The 14537-nt window shown below is 31.8% G+C and overlaps 3 protein-coding genes across 3 annotated transcripts; 1 reads left to right on the top strand and 2 right to left on the bottom strand.

Annotated features, from left to right (window-relative positions):
* Nucleotides 1–69: 69 nt before the first annotated feature.
* Nucleotides 70–3816, bottom strand: LOC107926350 (uncharacterized). The gene is made up of 9 exons (XM_016857186.2): nt 3398–3816; nt 3149–3328; nt 2443–3066; nt 1964–2371; nt 1686–1880; nt 1318–1571; nt 1025–1226; nt 592–897; nt 70–501 (listed from the first exon to the last, which is right to left on the bottom strand). Exons 1-9 carry the CDS (start codon nt 3575–3577, stop codon nt 205–207), a joined length of 2646 nt encoding a protein of 881 aa, XP_016712675.2. The 5' UTR covers nt 3578–3816; the 3' UTR covers nt 70–204.
* A 5317-nt stretch (nt 3817–9133) lies between these two features.
* LOC107926364 (NADH dehydrogenase [ubiquinone] 1 alpha subcomplex subunit 8-B) lies at nt 9134–11690 on the bottom strand. Its single transcript, XM_016857205.2, has 3 exons — nt 11497–11690; nt 11187–11397; nt 9134–9436 (listed from the first exon to the last, which is right to left on the bottom strand). The coding sequence occupies exons 2-3, from the start codon at nt 11372–11374 to the stop codon at nt 9304–9306; spliced, it is 321 nt and encodes a 106-aa protein (XP_016712694.2). The 5' UTR covers nt 11375–11397; nt 11497–11690; the 3' UTR covers nt 9134–9303.
* Nucleotides 11691–13521: 1831 nt separating this feature from the next.
* On the top strand, nt 13522–13813 carry LOC107926382 (50S ribosomal protein L33). Its single transcript, XM_016857227.2, has one exon. It carries the CDS (start codon nt 13524–13526, stop codon nt 13698–13700), a length of 177 nt encoding a protein of 58 aa, XP_016712716.1. The 5' UTR covers nt 13522–13523; the 3' UTR covers nt 13701–13813.
* Nucleotides 13814–14537: the final 724 nt, after the last annotated feature.

Below are 14537 nucleotides of genomic sequence, written 5' to 3' on the forward strand. Positions count from 1 at the left end.
GTATTTCGACCACTTTGATTTGATGTAATTTACGAGTTGAGTTTGGGTTTGATGAGCTTTTATGGCATCTTCATTTAACTCAGCTTTATTTGAAGCATATGGTCTCCCTTGGGGGAGATTCTACAATGAACAGATTGAGCAAATACAGATAAATCCGCAACACTAACACAAAAACACAACTCAAGTTCGTGATCTGAACCATTTTCAAGTTCGATTTGATGGTGTTCTCCACATTTTTTTCTGTTCATCATAGCTTCCTAAAACAGCAGATTGCTTTTCATCACCCAATCTATTGGCAAATAGTTCATAATAAGCCTTATGATCAACGTTTTTCAATATTTTCACCGTGTTCCCTCGTTTTTTATCAATTAAAATCTGCCCGTCCCTCGATTCGACACCTTCGGCAATGACTTTAATGGCCATTTCTTCTGTTTTGGGTTTCAGATTGTGATGTTTTTCAGCCATTAATATTGCACCAAGGATCTCACCCAAGAATGTACCCTGCAATTAAATTCGATTCGGTTGTTACTTGTAGCACAAGAAATCAAGCATAAACTGAAAATTTCTTTTAAGCTCATTTAAAAACTTTACCATATGGTGATATCTCTTATGAGTTCGTTGCAACGCTTGTAGTCGGGACAACAAATGCTTGACAAACCGAACCTCGGGAGTCTTCCTCGTCAACTTTAGCCTCTCGAGTGTCTTTAGAAACTGACCAACTTTGCGTTGAATACTAAGCGGAACAAGTGTGATGTTTAGCCCCGATTCGAAGACCGTCTTTGCAGCGAATGGATCGAGAAACATATTGAATTCGGCATACTCGTTGGAAGCAATAGTGAAGACATTTCCTTTATCGAGGTGACTTCGGTTGATATGTCCTCCAACAACATACACATTCTGCAATTACAGCAAGTAAAAAAAATCTTAATATCACTCGACATGGAATATAAATATCGAAAGAAGAGTCGATTCCAAGAAAACATTGAAAAAGTCGATTCCAAGAAAACATCGAAAACCCAAGTACCTCGATAAATGAAGCTGTTCTTGTCTGAGTTATAATCTTGGCCAAACTAGTCAAAGGTCCATTTGTCAATATAGTAATTTTTGATCCATGATCCAAAGTTTTCAATGTTGAGTTCCAAATTTCCAATGCCAAAGGTTGTCTTAGTTCGGGATTATCAGTATCCCGAGGAGCTCCAAATTTTACAGAGTTTTCTGCAGTATACCTGCAGTTAAAACCGACATGTTTCAGTTCAGTTCCTGAGCATTTTCCGACAAGAAATACAGTTAAAGAGCAACAAGGACATTGTACAACACCTTCTAGGACTTCGCGGTAATTCCCGAGCTAGCCCGTAAAGAGTATCTGAATCCAAGAATCCGCCGCTTCCATGCGGGATAGCCTTAGCATACTTACAGTCTCCAACAGGAGGGAAAACTATATCGGATTGATTCATTGCAAATACGTCTCCTAAACCAACCGGAATATCATCCCGACCCATCATGTGTAGTAAATCATAGACGATATCGATAGTTGCAGCATTAGCCCAACCGGTCGGAGTTACCAATATTGCCTGCATAAGGAGAAAGTCGAGCATATTAAACCATTTAAACCTGCTTTTTTGGAGAGCTCATAAGGCTTATTTCTTAGTTAAGCAAGTGAAACCAATGAAACCGAAACCCATTACCTTGAGGTCGAGCACTTCAACAGGTACTTTGAGGAGATAAAATAGAGCCAGGAAATCTCCGGCACTCATATCCATATCGAAAACAACTGGTTTCCCCTTTTTGTTTCGAAAATCCGGTTTGTAATAAACTTCTCTGTAATACGGGAACTCGGTCATAAGATTGAACCGCCCTGTATGCTCCAGATTATTTAGAACCTACACATACCAGGCTCAAACAATGTTCATGACACATCATACATAAATATCAGACATTCAATGAAAAATTTGTAAGAACTTACATCGAGAAAACTTATGTAAAATTCCCGGTCGAGTTTGCTGCTAACGTCCTTATTCGGTTTTGCCTTTGTTGCAACGAGAACATGAACTGCATCCGGACCAGTTACCTCCATTGTGTAACCATCCTTGCATTTCCCTTTTCCATCCTCGACGAAGCAAAACGGGTCTCGAAGATCTGTCTGGACATGGCCGCTATGCACTCCGCCTTTTGTTAGATTAAACTTTGGAATTTTTCGGCCATCAAAGAAGGGATTAGAACCATCGGATATTCCATAAGGCTCGTTCGAAGTAACTATGGTTATGTTCATGTATTCCATTTCTGCAAATTCATTCTCCCCATTATTCTTGTGCGAATTACGCATAATCGAGACTGCTACACCGGACGTGAATGAATCCCACATGAAATAACTCTGCAAAACATCGTAACACAACTGTTAGTGACATAAGACTTAACGGCATTAGAATTTTGCAGGGTACATACCGTGTAGAATTGGTCATCGAACCAAGTATCGCGAGCCATTTTCAAGGACCGAAAGCAGTATTCCGCCTCATAAGTGCCCTGCCTCTCCTCGAACGCCTTGAAGAACTCCTCAGTTATTTGGATCGTATTCGTTGCGTCCAAGGGAACAAGTGTTACTGGTATACCTGAATGAAGCACTTGATATGCTGCAAAAGGATCTCCAAAGATATTGAACTCGGCATAGGGATTACTATTGTAATCTGTAAACAGATTACCACGGTCTCCACACTGTCGTGGCTGGCAAGACGACGTACCATTCTCGGGACAACAACCCGTCGGGTTTTTGGACCGGACCCCACCACCCATCACATATATATTCTCAACATTTCTCTTCAAATGTGGATTATTCATAAGAAAAATAGCAAAATTTGTATGAGCTCCAGTAAGAATCACATTAGTAGGACCAGCAGATATTGTATCAATCATCACTCGCTGTGCAGTAAGCTGTTGAAGAGGAACATATCTCCGACTACCCCATGGAAGCAACTCTTTTCGAAGACCGTAATTCGTGTCGATATCTAACCGTCCACCGAGTCCTACCGGAATCGCTTGCCTATATCGACAACCTCCGTACGTCGTCATTCCCTTTTAAATCAAATTACAAAACAACATGTATATAAAAACAACTCGAACCAACACATAAACCAAAACTCGAACCGCCGAGTACCTGTTCAATAATCGGAAGATAACCGCCAACATTCGGTTGTATCGTACCATTTTCCATAATCCCACCTTCTCCTCCTATTCCAACAGGTATATCATCACGGTCCATCATATAAAGTATATCATAAATTTGATTCACTGCATGACCAGCATCAGTCCATGCATTTGTACTGATAGTGATTCCCTGCAATCACAAATGATGAACCATTCATTTAATTTTTAAGTTGTTACAATTTTTCTTTATAAAGCTTACCTCCAAACGAAATTCCGATCTGTTAAGCTTCAACAGGTACAATAACGCGAAGAAATCATCGGTATCGGCATCGGTATCCAACAGAATCCGATGAGGCTCGGCTTCGACAGAGTAAAGACTTGTTCCAATGATCAAAACTATAACCATCCATGAATTTCTCAGTTGCCTTGACATTTTCATAGCTAAAATAAGGAAGAAAATTCTTTCAGACAAGTGATCAAACAAGTGTTACATCAATGTCTGAAACTATAAAACTCAAAAGAAATTATAAAATAAATATATGCAGTTTCAAAATAAACTAGGGGGAGTTTTTGAATGATAAATGTTCTGAAAATTAATGGAGGTATTATTGGTCAGAGACAAGAGAGAAATGAGATGAAACTATGTCTTCTCTAACAGTACTGCATCAGATTCTTATAACTTTTAAACAATACGGAAATTATAAATAAAAAGTAAAAAACATGGAAAAGTTGGAAATTTTATAATGTTTGAAAGTCAAGCACGTCACCACACCTTTATATATGGTAACTAAAAACTCATGTTATATTAATTTTATTAGCCTTAATACATATCATTTACATTAAAAAAGTACTTGTATTATTTTTTGGTTGGAATATGAATTATAACTTTTTCGGAGATAAAATTTTAATTTCGGCCTCGTATTAGCATAAATTTTTACAATTTTTTAAGGGATTAAACTATAATTTTTTCAATTTTAGAAAAGACATAATTGAATTTTAAATTTTAGGAGTCACAATAAAATTTTACCATTAAATTAACTTCAAATTTTGCAATTTCTAAAAGGACTAATGAGGCAAGCTTCCCCATGTGGTACACAAAAGTTTAACGATATTAAATTTTTAATGTTTAATTCGAGTTTTATAATTGATAAGATAGAAATTCTTAATTAATTAATAATATTAATAATTAAATTTCATTAAATCAACCTTGATAGTTGAAAAAAGCACAATCATCAAACTATATTTAACAAATTAAACAAAAAAATTAAATAATTCACAATTAGCACTAAATTTATTCAATTAACGTTAATGAAATCAATCATAAAACCCGAATTAAATACTAAAAGTCAATATTATTACCTTTGGTACCGAAATGTATAACTTTTGTTAAATAAATGTATCATGCTGGACAAAAAATTATAGATACCGCATTAAAAAAAATCAAACTAAACTATAAAAAATATAATGAATTTGAAGGAGTCTAACAATATGTGGTAGGTGAGATAAAATAAACATTGAAAAAAAATAATGAAACAACCATTGTTTTTTTATGGTTGATCCTTAGACATATGCTTTGACTTCTTGGGGGTCATCATTTTCATTTGTTCAATTGGGCATTTTCTTAGTTAAACATATGGTTAAATTCTATTACTAGTCTTTATATTTTATATAAGTTATGGATTTAGTTTTTATATTTTAATTAGATCATTTTTAGTCCTTATATATACTTTTTTGAATTTTGAAATTCTAGTATTGACCAAATATATTATCACATATATAATGTCATGTTAGTTTATTATTCTACGTATTACTAAAAAAATTCAATTAATGTATTTAATTGATGTCTTTTTGCATTAATTTTGAAATTTTAAAATTCAAAAAGTATAAAAACTAAATTTATAATTTATACATAATACAGGGACTAATAACGAAATTTGTGTAATGGTTGAATTGGACATGTTTTGGCAGGTAAGGGAACAGGATTCAGACTTTGCTTCTTATTTTCTCTATTTTGAATCAGTAGACTTTGTTTCTTTTGAGACATCTTCAATATGACTTGCCGTGTTTGATGCAAAAAGTACAATGAAAACAAAGTGAAAATGTCATGGACTGGAAACCAAAAAGGAAAAATCAGACCAATAATTCACATACAATTATCAAAATGTAAGACTGATGTGGAAAAATTTTAAGGACCAAATTGAAAAATTATCAAGTTCAAAAGCTAAATATTACTTTATCCCTAAAATCAAACCCATTTTGAACATGAATTCAAATCTAAAAGGAACTTCGAAAATTTTGTTTAACATGCATGTCGACCGATGAAATGATAAATATATATATATATTCAGTTAATATTAATCTGGAGTCAATTTCAGAAAAAAATTAAATTAAATTTATATTAATATAACTCTCATTTGGTAATTAGTTTTCAAAGGGGTATCCCACTAAGGGAGAGATCTTGTTTCACAGCCATTGAATGAGAATTGCCTTTATAGGTTTTGAGGAGAGAAATAGTCCCACATCGGTTGTGGAACTTGAAAAGTGCATTGCTTTTTTATATTTAATTATAAATTATCGGATAGGGTAGAAAGCATGCTTTTAGCTTTAATAACAAAAATTTAAAGCCTTTACATGAGTTAAAAGGAGCTTTCCTTTTACCACTAGTTCTATTTCTTTAATCTTTGGTCAAACTCAAAACATCCTCTCTCTTCTTTTTTTTCCTTTATTCTCAATATGATGTGTCTGGATAGGGTTTATGCTGACCTTAGTTCCATCTTTTAAAATTATTTTATGTTAATTTTGGGTTTTTTAACTTGTTTTTGATCATTGTTGTCTAATATATATAAAGAATTTTTATTTTATTTTTGGTGCTTAAAATAAGAACTTATAAAAATTAAGTAACTAATGTAATTTACTTTTAAATCTTATTAAAAATAGTTTCTCTTGATGTATTGTAAGTGTTTTTGTTCTTTTTTTAAATCAACGCTAAATTTTTAAATTTATTTAATTAAAATAAGGAATATTATACATTTAATTGCGTTTAAACATTTTTTAAGTAAATATTAATATAATTGACATACCGATGATTTAAAATAAAACTACATATATAAGAAGTGATTAGTCACTAAACTACGTAATTAGTGGCATTAACTTCATTACACCTTCTCCACCAAGAAAAGAATATCAACAAAAATGTGCCAGAAAAATCATAAAACTTCCAATTATTTAAGCATTGGAATGCATTAAATAATCTAAATTCCAACACCATTTTTTTATCAAATAAATTTGACACTTCAATGATTTTTAATCTGTTTAAATCAAAATAAGGGCAAATACAAAAGATAAGGAAGATATAAATGATCAAATTATAAATTAATATAGAAGAAAATTATGTTGACTCTTAAAAAATAAAAATAAAAATAAAATATTTAATTTTTTTCAAAAATCATAAAATCATAATTTTATATATGATAAACATCTCAACAATTTATAATTAAAAAAATTTCATATTCACCCTAGTCAAAACTCATCTTTTTTTTAATCTATTATTAAAAAAAGGAGAAAAGAAAAATAAAACTTGGCAAGCAAGTTAGAATTAGATGCATTGAATAATGAAGCAATTGATAAAACGCTATTAATGATCAATTTTTTTTTTCCAAAGCACGAGCAAGCGTGACTTTTAAGAAGAAAAGGGAGATTCATTAAGTTGACCAAAATTAAAATATATACATTTTTCTAAAGAATTATTATAATAAAATGATGAAATCACCGTTGATAATCTCACGCAAAGCTTCAAAGGTCAAAATACATACTAACTATAAGATTTTGAAAATCTGCAAATTGTTGATAAAGTACATAGATAATTTAGGTTTTTCTTTTCAAGTTTTCCCACTGTTTTATAATGAAACATTGTTGGATATAAAACCAAGAAGGTTTTTATTATTACCAACTTGTGTTTAAATCATTTTGAAATTTGGGTTAAGTAAGCTGGAGTTATTAATTTTTTATGATCAAATTAAATTAAGTCAAAGTCTGCATTTAAGTAAGTGGGATCAAAATTTCAAACTCGGAATTGATAGTCTTCAGCTTGCCCGTTCGGATCAGAATTTTAAATTAGCATGGTTTTTAGAATCAGACTGGTTTAGATACTAAATTTCAATCCAATAACCTTGTCTGGTTTTAATTAAATAAATTGTTAAAATTTCATAAAAATAGCAAATAAATATATGCATTAAAAATTAGAAAATTTGGTGTAATTGATTTAGAACTGTTCTCGATCCAATCAATTTAACTCATTAATATGAATCAATATATTAATTGATTTTTAATCTAATCTCGATCCAATCTCACCACTTGTAGAAGAATCTTGAATCTAATTAAAGCTTTCATCTAAATGACATTAATGGCCGTATTCATTATTTTAATTCTATATTTATAATATAGGGCTCGTTTATCTTTAATTTATTTTCGTTTAATATATATTTATTTATTCCTACTTTTCGTTTATCTTTGGGATGAATGAATATATGAGATAATGAAATTAGTCAAAGCGATGGGGCCAAAAATTAAAGATTTATAAACGTGTAATTATTAATTAATATTTCCAACTCTGATTATTAGTATTGGTGCAATTATTCAAACGGTCCAGCCCAAGGTTTGGGACCGAATTAGACTGCTAATCATATTAAATGAACCCAAAAATTTCCTTCCAAATTAAGGTATCATTTTACCACAAATGTTATATGAAGGCATGAATTCAAATCTTACTAGATTTTTTTGGTAGGTGAAAATATTACGGTTCGCGCACAAAGGCTCGTGATCGAAGCACATAGAACAGCCTGAAGTAACTATTTTATTGAATTGGGGTTGCTTAATCTACCAAGACTGACTCAAGTCTTTGAACATTATGGAAAGTTGTCTGATGATCCAGTAAATTGTAATTATCAGGGTAATTTTGTAATTCTAAAGATAAGATTATTGAAAATTTAAATTCCTTAGGACTCTATTTTGTAGAAAAGCTTGGATCTGAGTCGTTGATATAATTTAATTTGTATCGTTGAATCTAGAAATGCTCAATTGTAAATAAAAGTCTTCTCCCACCTCATTTGTATTATTCGATCTTGTAATCATTTTTACTCAATAATCAAATTGAGAGCATTTCATTTTTACTCAATAATCAAATTGAGAGCATTTACTCAAGCTTTGCTTTCTTGTGCTTTATTTCACATGATAAAGTGTTGAAAAGAAATTAATCAATTGAAAATTAACATTTTCAACAACTTAATTTGCTAAACACATTTGACAACCCTAGTAAAAACTATAGATATAATTTTTTTCTATAAACAAAGTATAGAAAATAATAAATAGATAGAGACCTACTTACCACTTAATAGAGAATAAATTCAACGAATTTTTTATTTCATTTCATTTAAGATTATATTATCCTTTAACAAACAATATATTTAATATTTAATTTTAAATAAAATACCAAATATATTTTATATTTCAATACCCATTTTTTTAACATTTATTTTTTCTAACACTTAATTTTAAACTCTATTTGAAAATCCTCAGTTCCCGAGAAATCAATTTACCGCCTAAGGCCTACCAAAGTTGGTTGCTTTTTAACATAAGTGTCCTGGCATATTTGAAACGAATTTACCGCCTAAAACCACGCGATTTTCTAGGTTAAAGCCTGTGACAAAGGCGCTCTCCCGGTTTACTAGGCTAAAGGTCTAGGCTTATGACAACAGTGCTCTACTTTCGTGAACCCTTGTGGCTCTTAAGCAAAGGCGAGGAGACAAAGTTTCCACCGAAGATAATACTAGACCTATTATCAACTCTCTACAGAGAACTACATTTCAGACTTTTCCCCAAACTATTAAAACCCCAGTCAACAAAAATCATATGCGAAAGTGCATATCCGAATGAGACCATGAATAAATCATTCATCACAATGATTAATCATGTTAAAAAAGGCAGCTTGAGAGTCAAATTTTAGCTTAAAAAAAGACATTGCTGCTTATCACAATGGAAAACAGGATACAAGTGTACTGCAACAAGTTTTTTTGCTCAAATGCAAAACCGGTCCTTTTCATTTTAAAAATTTTATTTCTCAAGCATGGAAATCTCAAACAATGTTTGTTGCCATTGCCAAAATATCACTCACTCCAAAGGACAAGCTTTCTCAAATGCTTGTTGCTGTTTGCGACATAAATCAAACTCGTTTGTATGGTAATACATGCATCCTACGTATCCTTCCATCGGGTCTTTGCATCTCTGATAAAGCTCTTTTAGCCTACACACTCAAAAATATTACATTATGATTATGAAAAGAAATACAAAAAGTGTAAAGCATTGAAGCTATGTTACCCCTATTCTTCGTTTTCTTTAAAACACTCATGTTTGACATTTATATTGAATGCATATTTAGACATGAGGCTGAGAACGGTTCTTCAAATTTTGAGTGCACTTATGTTGGTATCCAATTATACATAGAATGTAGCACATTTTCATGGGGAACTGAACATCACCATATGTATACACACATATATTTACGTACACATACATATACATACATCTATATATGCATATTGTGTGTATTCAATTTTTTAACTCCAAATTAGCCCATATAAATATGTATGATTTTGATAGTGGAACTAAAACCATCAAGATATAAGATGGTTACCATTACAGATTATTCAAGCAAATTGAGCAGACAATATAGAAAAAATACGAAAATGTGGCTGAGGTAGATTCCAATAAACCCAATCCGAAACCGACTTCATTTTACTTGTTTGCTCCAATGCAAAGGTACAAGGATTAAACTGGTACTCAGTTCTATGATACAAAAACCGAAGTTACACTTTCGAGTAAAATATAGGGACTGGTTAGATGCTTTAACCAAATGGTATTCGGTATCTTACTAACAAAGAGAAGGCTAAAACCTAATAAAAAACATGGTTTACATTAAGCAAATCTAAAACTAATAAGCACATCCAAATGTTAAACAAATCAAAACCGCAATAGTGGTTCATTTCTAAATTTGATCATGTGTATTTGCATAAATTTGTCATATTTTAGTTATTTTTTTCAATGACATATCCAAAACCACCCGGCCTACTCATTTCTCCGGCTGCCAACCGGCAAGGACTGATCCCTGTTTTCTCTAGCCAAACTTTCACATTATAGAACCTATGTTGCTTTCACTTTGTATTTCTTTAAAGTAATGATATCCGATTTTCATGCCTGATACAAGGATATAGAGATATGACCTATGTTCCTCGGACTTGAGTGTGAGTGTCGAAGACAGGTATGTATCTGACATGGGTATGGTGAGTTTTTATAAGTTTTTCCATGTATTTGAAGGTGCTTAATGAAAAATGAAGAATTCGAGCAACACAGGATATCACCTTCAACAATCCTCGAAATACATTGAAAAAACTTTGAAATTTCTAACTATGCACATAATCTAACCATACACATATTAGATTTAATATCATTCCCTAAATTTCAACTTTTTAAAACCCAAAAACCGGTAAAAAGACTATGGAGGCCCTTATACTAAAAGTCAAATTGCATTTTTCCCCCACTATTCAGAAAATGGGCAAACTAATCCCTGTACATTAGATCAAGAAGCACATTGATAGTTCCTATTAAAAATTTCATCCATTTGTACTATTGACAATATTGACAGAATAACCACATAGTGACACATGGTGTGCCACATGTATCTCATGGTGACATAGGAGAACCATTTTTTTACTGCAAAAATTGATAGAATTTTTAACAAAAAGGCCAATTTGCCTTTTGATCTAATATAAATGGAGTAATTTATTCATTTTTTGAGCAGAGGGGGCAAAATTCAATCCGGTATAGAAGTCTCCATGATACTTTTACCCCGAAAACCCTAATTATCAATCCCATACGAATTCCTTATCAATTCCAACCCAATTCATATGAAACAAAATCCAGCAAAATGGAAATCAACAATAACAACAAAGAAATTGAAATAAAAGAGGTAAAAACTGAAAAATGAAAATGCTTACAGTCCAAGGGCACAACGAGTAGCTTGGCGGCCCTTATCGAGACATTTCTCAGGGTTCGGATCCTTCTTCTTACACTTAAGGAACTCCACGTTTTCGGGCATGCAATTAATTTCGATGTGCTTAGCGGCCGCCATTAGAACCGACGATGTCGGGATCGGTTCACCCGCCGCATCAACCACGTCCGCCATTTCCGAAGAAAGATCGCTTCTTTCTGAACCAATCAAAAAAGTACCCAAAGTAAAATAATCCAAACTTCATTAAAATCAAAGTCGTTAATTCAATACAATTAAGATTGTGACTAATCTTTTACCTTAATCAATCAATGGGTTTTGTTTTAAACTGAGAGAAGATTGGGATTAGAGAGAGAAATTGGGAGTTCTTTTTGGTTAGGTAGTGATACTTACGGTGAAGACGGGTTGTAATACTTTGATAAAATTCTACTATTAGTCCCTATATTATGTTTTCGACTTTCATTCTTTACTCTAATTTTCAATTTTAGTTTTTTCGATAAGCAGACCTCTTTAGTCCCTCTTAATTGTTATATTGAACAAATTGATTCTTGATCAATTTAATCTTTTTCAATTTTGAGAGTGAGTAATTAAGGATAATTAGCGTGAGTTAACGTTTTCCATCAATTGTATATGATTTTGATTGATATGATAATAAAATTTAGCTCTCAAAATTTAGACATTCTATCAATGTGGTCTTAATTTAACAAATTTAGCCTCCAACATTTTATGTAAATGTGTAAATGTTAAGGTTAATTTTTTTTAAGAATCAAGACTGAATTGATAAAATATTTAAACATTAAAGATTAAAACTTTTGTTATACCAATTAAAATTATGTACAAATTAATTATTACCCTTGATTGCTTAAAAAGTGATCGGAATTAGAACCTTTGATTTTTCAAAGTAGGGGCCAATTTACTCTATTTCAAAATTGAGAGGAATTGTAAAAACCATTTTACCCTTTTTAAATTTTAACTCTTAATCCAAAAAATGGTAAAAGACCTTACACTCTAAATAGAAGAAGAAAAGGGTAATCCCAAACTCGGAACATGTACTATAAAAGGGATATGCGTAATATATAAAAGAAATAGAGTTAAAATCCACAAAGCAAAATTTGACCTTAATCTTTTCTGCAAGGAAGGGTATTTACGTCTTTACATCATTTCAATTTGTCCCCATAGGCCAAAAACCCTGGTGGCTCTCTTTAATTTCATTGCTTTCTCTTCAGCTGATTTCAAGACAGTGATTCCGCCACATAATTCAAAGGTAAGTTTTCAAATCCTTTTGTTTTGATTTAATGGCTATAATCACTTCTTTATTAATATGTGTGTATTTCTCTATGGTTCATGTGATGGAGTAACGTAATGAGTTTGCTGAAATTTACAGAGATTTTCCATCTGATTTTAAGTGTAGAAAATGGAATTTGAATTTACGCAAAAAAGAAAAAAGTGTTTCCTTTTCCTTGCATTGGGGTTATGGTTCTTTATATTTTACTTGCAATGGGTTTTTAGATATATATTCTTAATCGTTGCCAAAAAGAACCCGGTTATTCTTCTGAAATGGCTGCCATCAACGATCAACTTAGAAATTTTAGGGTTTTGGGGTGGTTTTGGAACTTGGAATATAATGAAGAAAGGTCCCAATATTGAGCAATGCCCTTTACTGTTTTATTTTTACAAAAGGTGACTTGTAGGTTTAACTCTTTACATATACATCATAGCGGATCCTCGTAGTTTTAGGACTTGGGTGTTAGACTTGTAAATCTACAGGATTAGAGATGGATTACCAATTAAGTGATTAATATTTGTGATTGATTACCGATTGGGGTGATTAATGTCATGTTACAAGACTCTGGTTTGTTTTTCTTTCAAAAAAGTCGTCATAGCTGAACCTCATAGTTTAGGGCATAGGGTGCTACACTTGTAAACCTATGGAATTGGTGATTGATTACAGTTTGAGTAATCAATATTTGCGATTGATTACTCGATTCGGGTTTTTTTTTTCTTTCAAAAAAGTTATATGTCATAGCCGAACCTCATAGTTTTCGGACTAGAGTGTTACACTTGTGAACCTACGGAATTGATGATTGATTACCAGTTGGGATGATTAATGTCTATGTTACTTGACTCGGGTTTGTTTTTCTTTTGAAAAGGATACATGTCATAGCGGAACCTCGTAGTTTTGGGACTAGGGTTACACTTGTAAAACTACAGAATTGATGATTGATTACCAATTGGAGTGATTAATGTCTATGCTACTCAGACTCGGATTTGTTCTGTCTCTACTGATGTTCATTCTTTTTTTTTTTTATATCATGTATGTCCAGAAATGGGTGACAAAAAGAAAAAGACTTTCATGTTCATTCGTCTTGTCTCGGCTGCTGGAACCGGTTTCTTCTACGTGAAGAGGAAAAGTGCTAAGAAAGTGGCTGAGAAACTTGAGTTCCGCAAGTACGATCCTCGTGTAAATCGCCATGTTCTTTTCACTGAACAAAAAATGAAATAAAGGTTGAAGCTGGTACGTAGCAGCTATTGAAATCAATGTTACTACTAGGTTCTGTTTCTCGTTGACAAGATCAAATTTTGCCAAAGCTTTGAATAAATTGACATTTGCTTCTACTTGCATTGTTTCTCCATTATTTGCCCTCCCTTTTCAACTCCAAAGAAAACTGAAAACCGAAAACCGAAAACCGAATGAAACCGAAATGTTTGATTCGGTTTCAGTTCGGTTTTCATATTTCAGTATATGATTTGCAACAGTAGCTAATACATGTTTCTCTCTATTACCACTTTTTTCTATACCATGTATGTATGCTATGTAGCAATCAATACTTAGTTCTTCTCACCATCACAATTTACATGATTGGTAAGTGGTAACTGAATTAATTTTATGGTAAACTTTAGAAATGGTCACTCAACTATGCTTGATTTCCTGTTTTAGTTACTCAACTTTAATAATTTTTAATTTAAACAGTAAAGTTTAAATTCGTTATTATTTTGATCATCCGTCGTTAAATTAATAAACTATATTGGTAGCCATCCAAGTCCAACTATTAGTAAATTAAAAATAATTTAATTTTTAAGTAGCATACTTGAATTTAAAATTTGAACTATGTAAACAAAATATTTTCAAAATAGATTAATTAAATATAAGCTTTAAAAAAAATTTAAAACAAGTTTTCAATAGAATTAAGATTAAATTGATAGAATATGTAAGTATTGAAGACTAAATGTGTTATTATATCAGTCAAAAAAAATTCTGTTATCAATTTAAAATTTAATGACAGATGACCAAAACAGGAACAAATTCAAACATTAAACAAAAGGAATTATCTGAAAAAAG

The sequence above is a fragment of the Gossypium hirsutum genome, chromosome D09 (genome assembly GCF_007990345.1).
Source record: "Gossypium hirsutum isolate 1008001.06 chromosome D09, Gossypium_hirsutum_v2.1, whole genome shotgun sequence".
Taxonomy (NCBI): domain Eukaryota; kingdom Viridiplantae; phylum Streptophyta; class Magnoliopsida; order Malvales; family Malvaceae; genus Gossypium; species Gossypium hirsutum.

Excerpts from the sequence above, each read along its gene's own strand:
- LOC107926350 (XM_016857186.2), bottom strand. The coding sequence starts at position 3,577 with ATGAAAATGTCAAGGCAACTGAGAAATTCATGGATGGTTATAGTTTTG. Across the intron at positions 1,572-1,685 it reads TTGAAGTGCTCGACCTCAAG|GCAATATTGGTAACTCCGAC; the intron begins GTAATGGGTTTC and ends CTCCTTATGCAG. Across the intron at positions 502-591 it reads ATAAGAGATATCACCATATG|GGTACATTCTTGGGTGAGAT; the intron begins GTAAAGTTTTTA and ends ATTTAATTGCAG.
- LOC107926364 (XM_016857205.2), bottom strand. The coding sequence starts at position 11,374 with ATGGCGGACGTGGTTGATGCGGCGGGTGAACCGATCCCGACATCGTCG. Across the intron at positions 9,437-11,186 it reads ACTCGTTGTGCCCTTGGACT|GCTAAAAGAGCTTTATCAGA; the intron begins GTAAGCATTTTC and ends TTGAGTGTGTAG.
- LOC107926382 (XM_016857227.2), top strand. The coding sequence starts at position 13,524 with ATGGGTGACAAAAAGAAAAAGACTTTCATGTTCATTCGTCTTGTCTCG.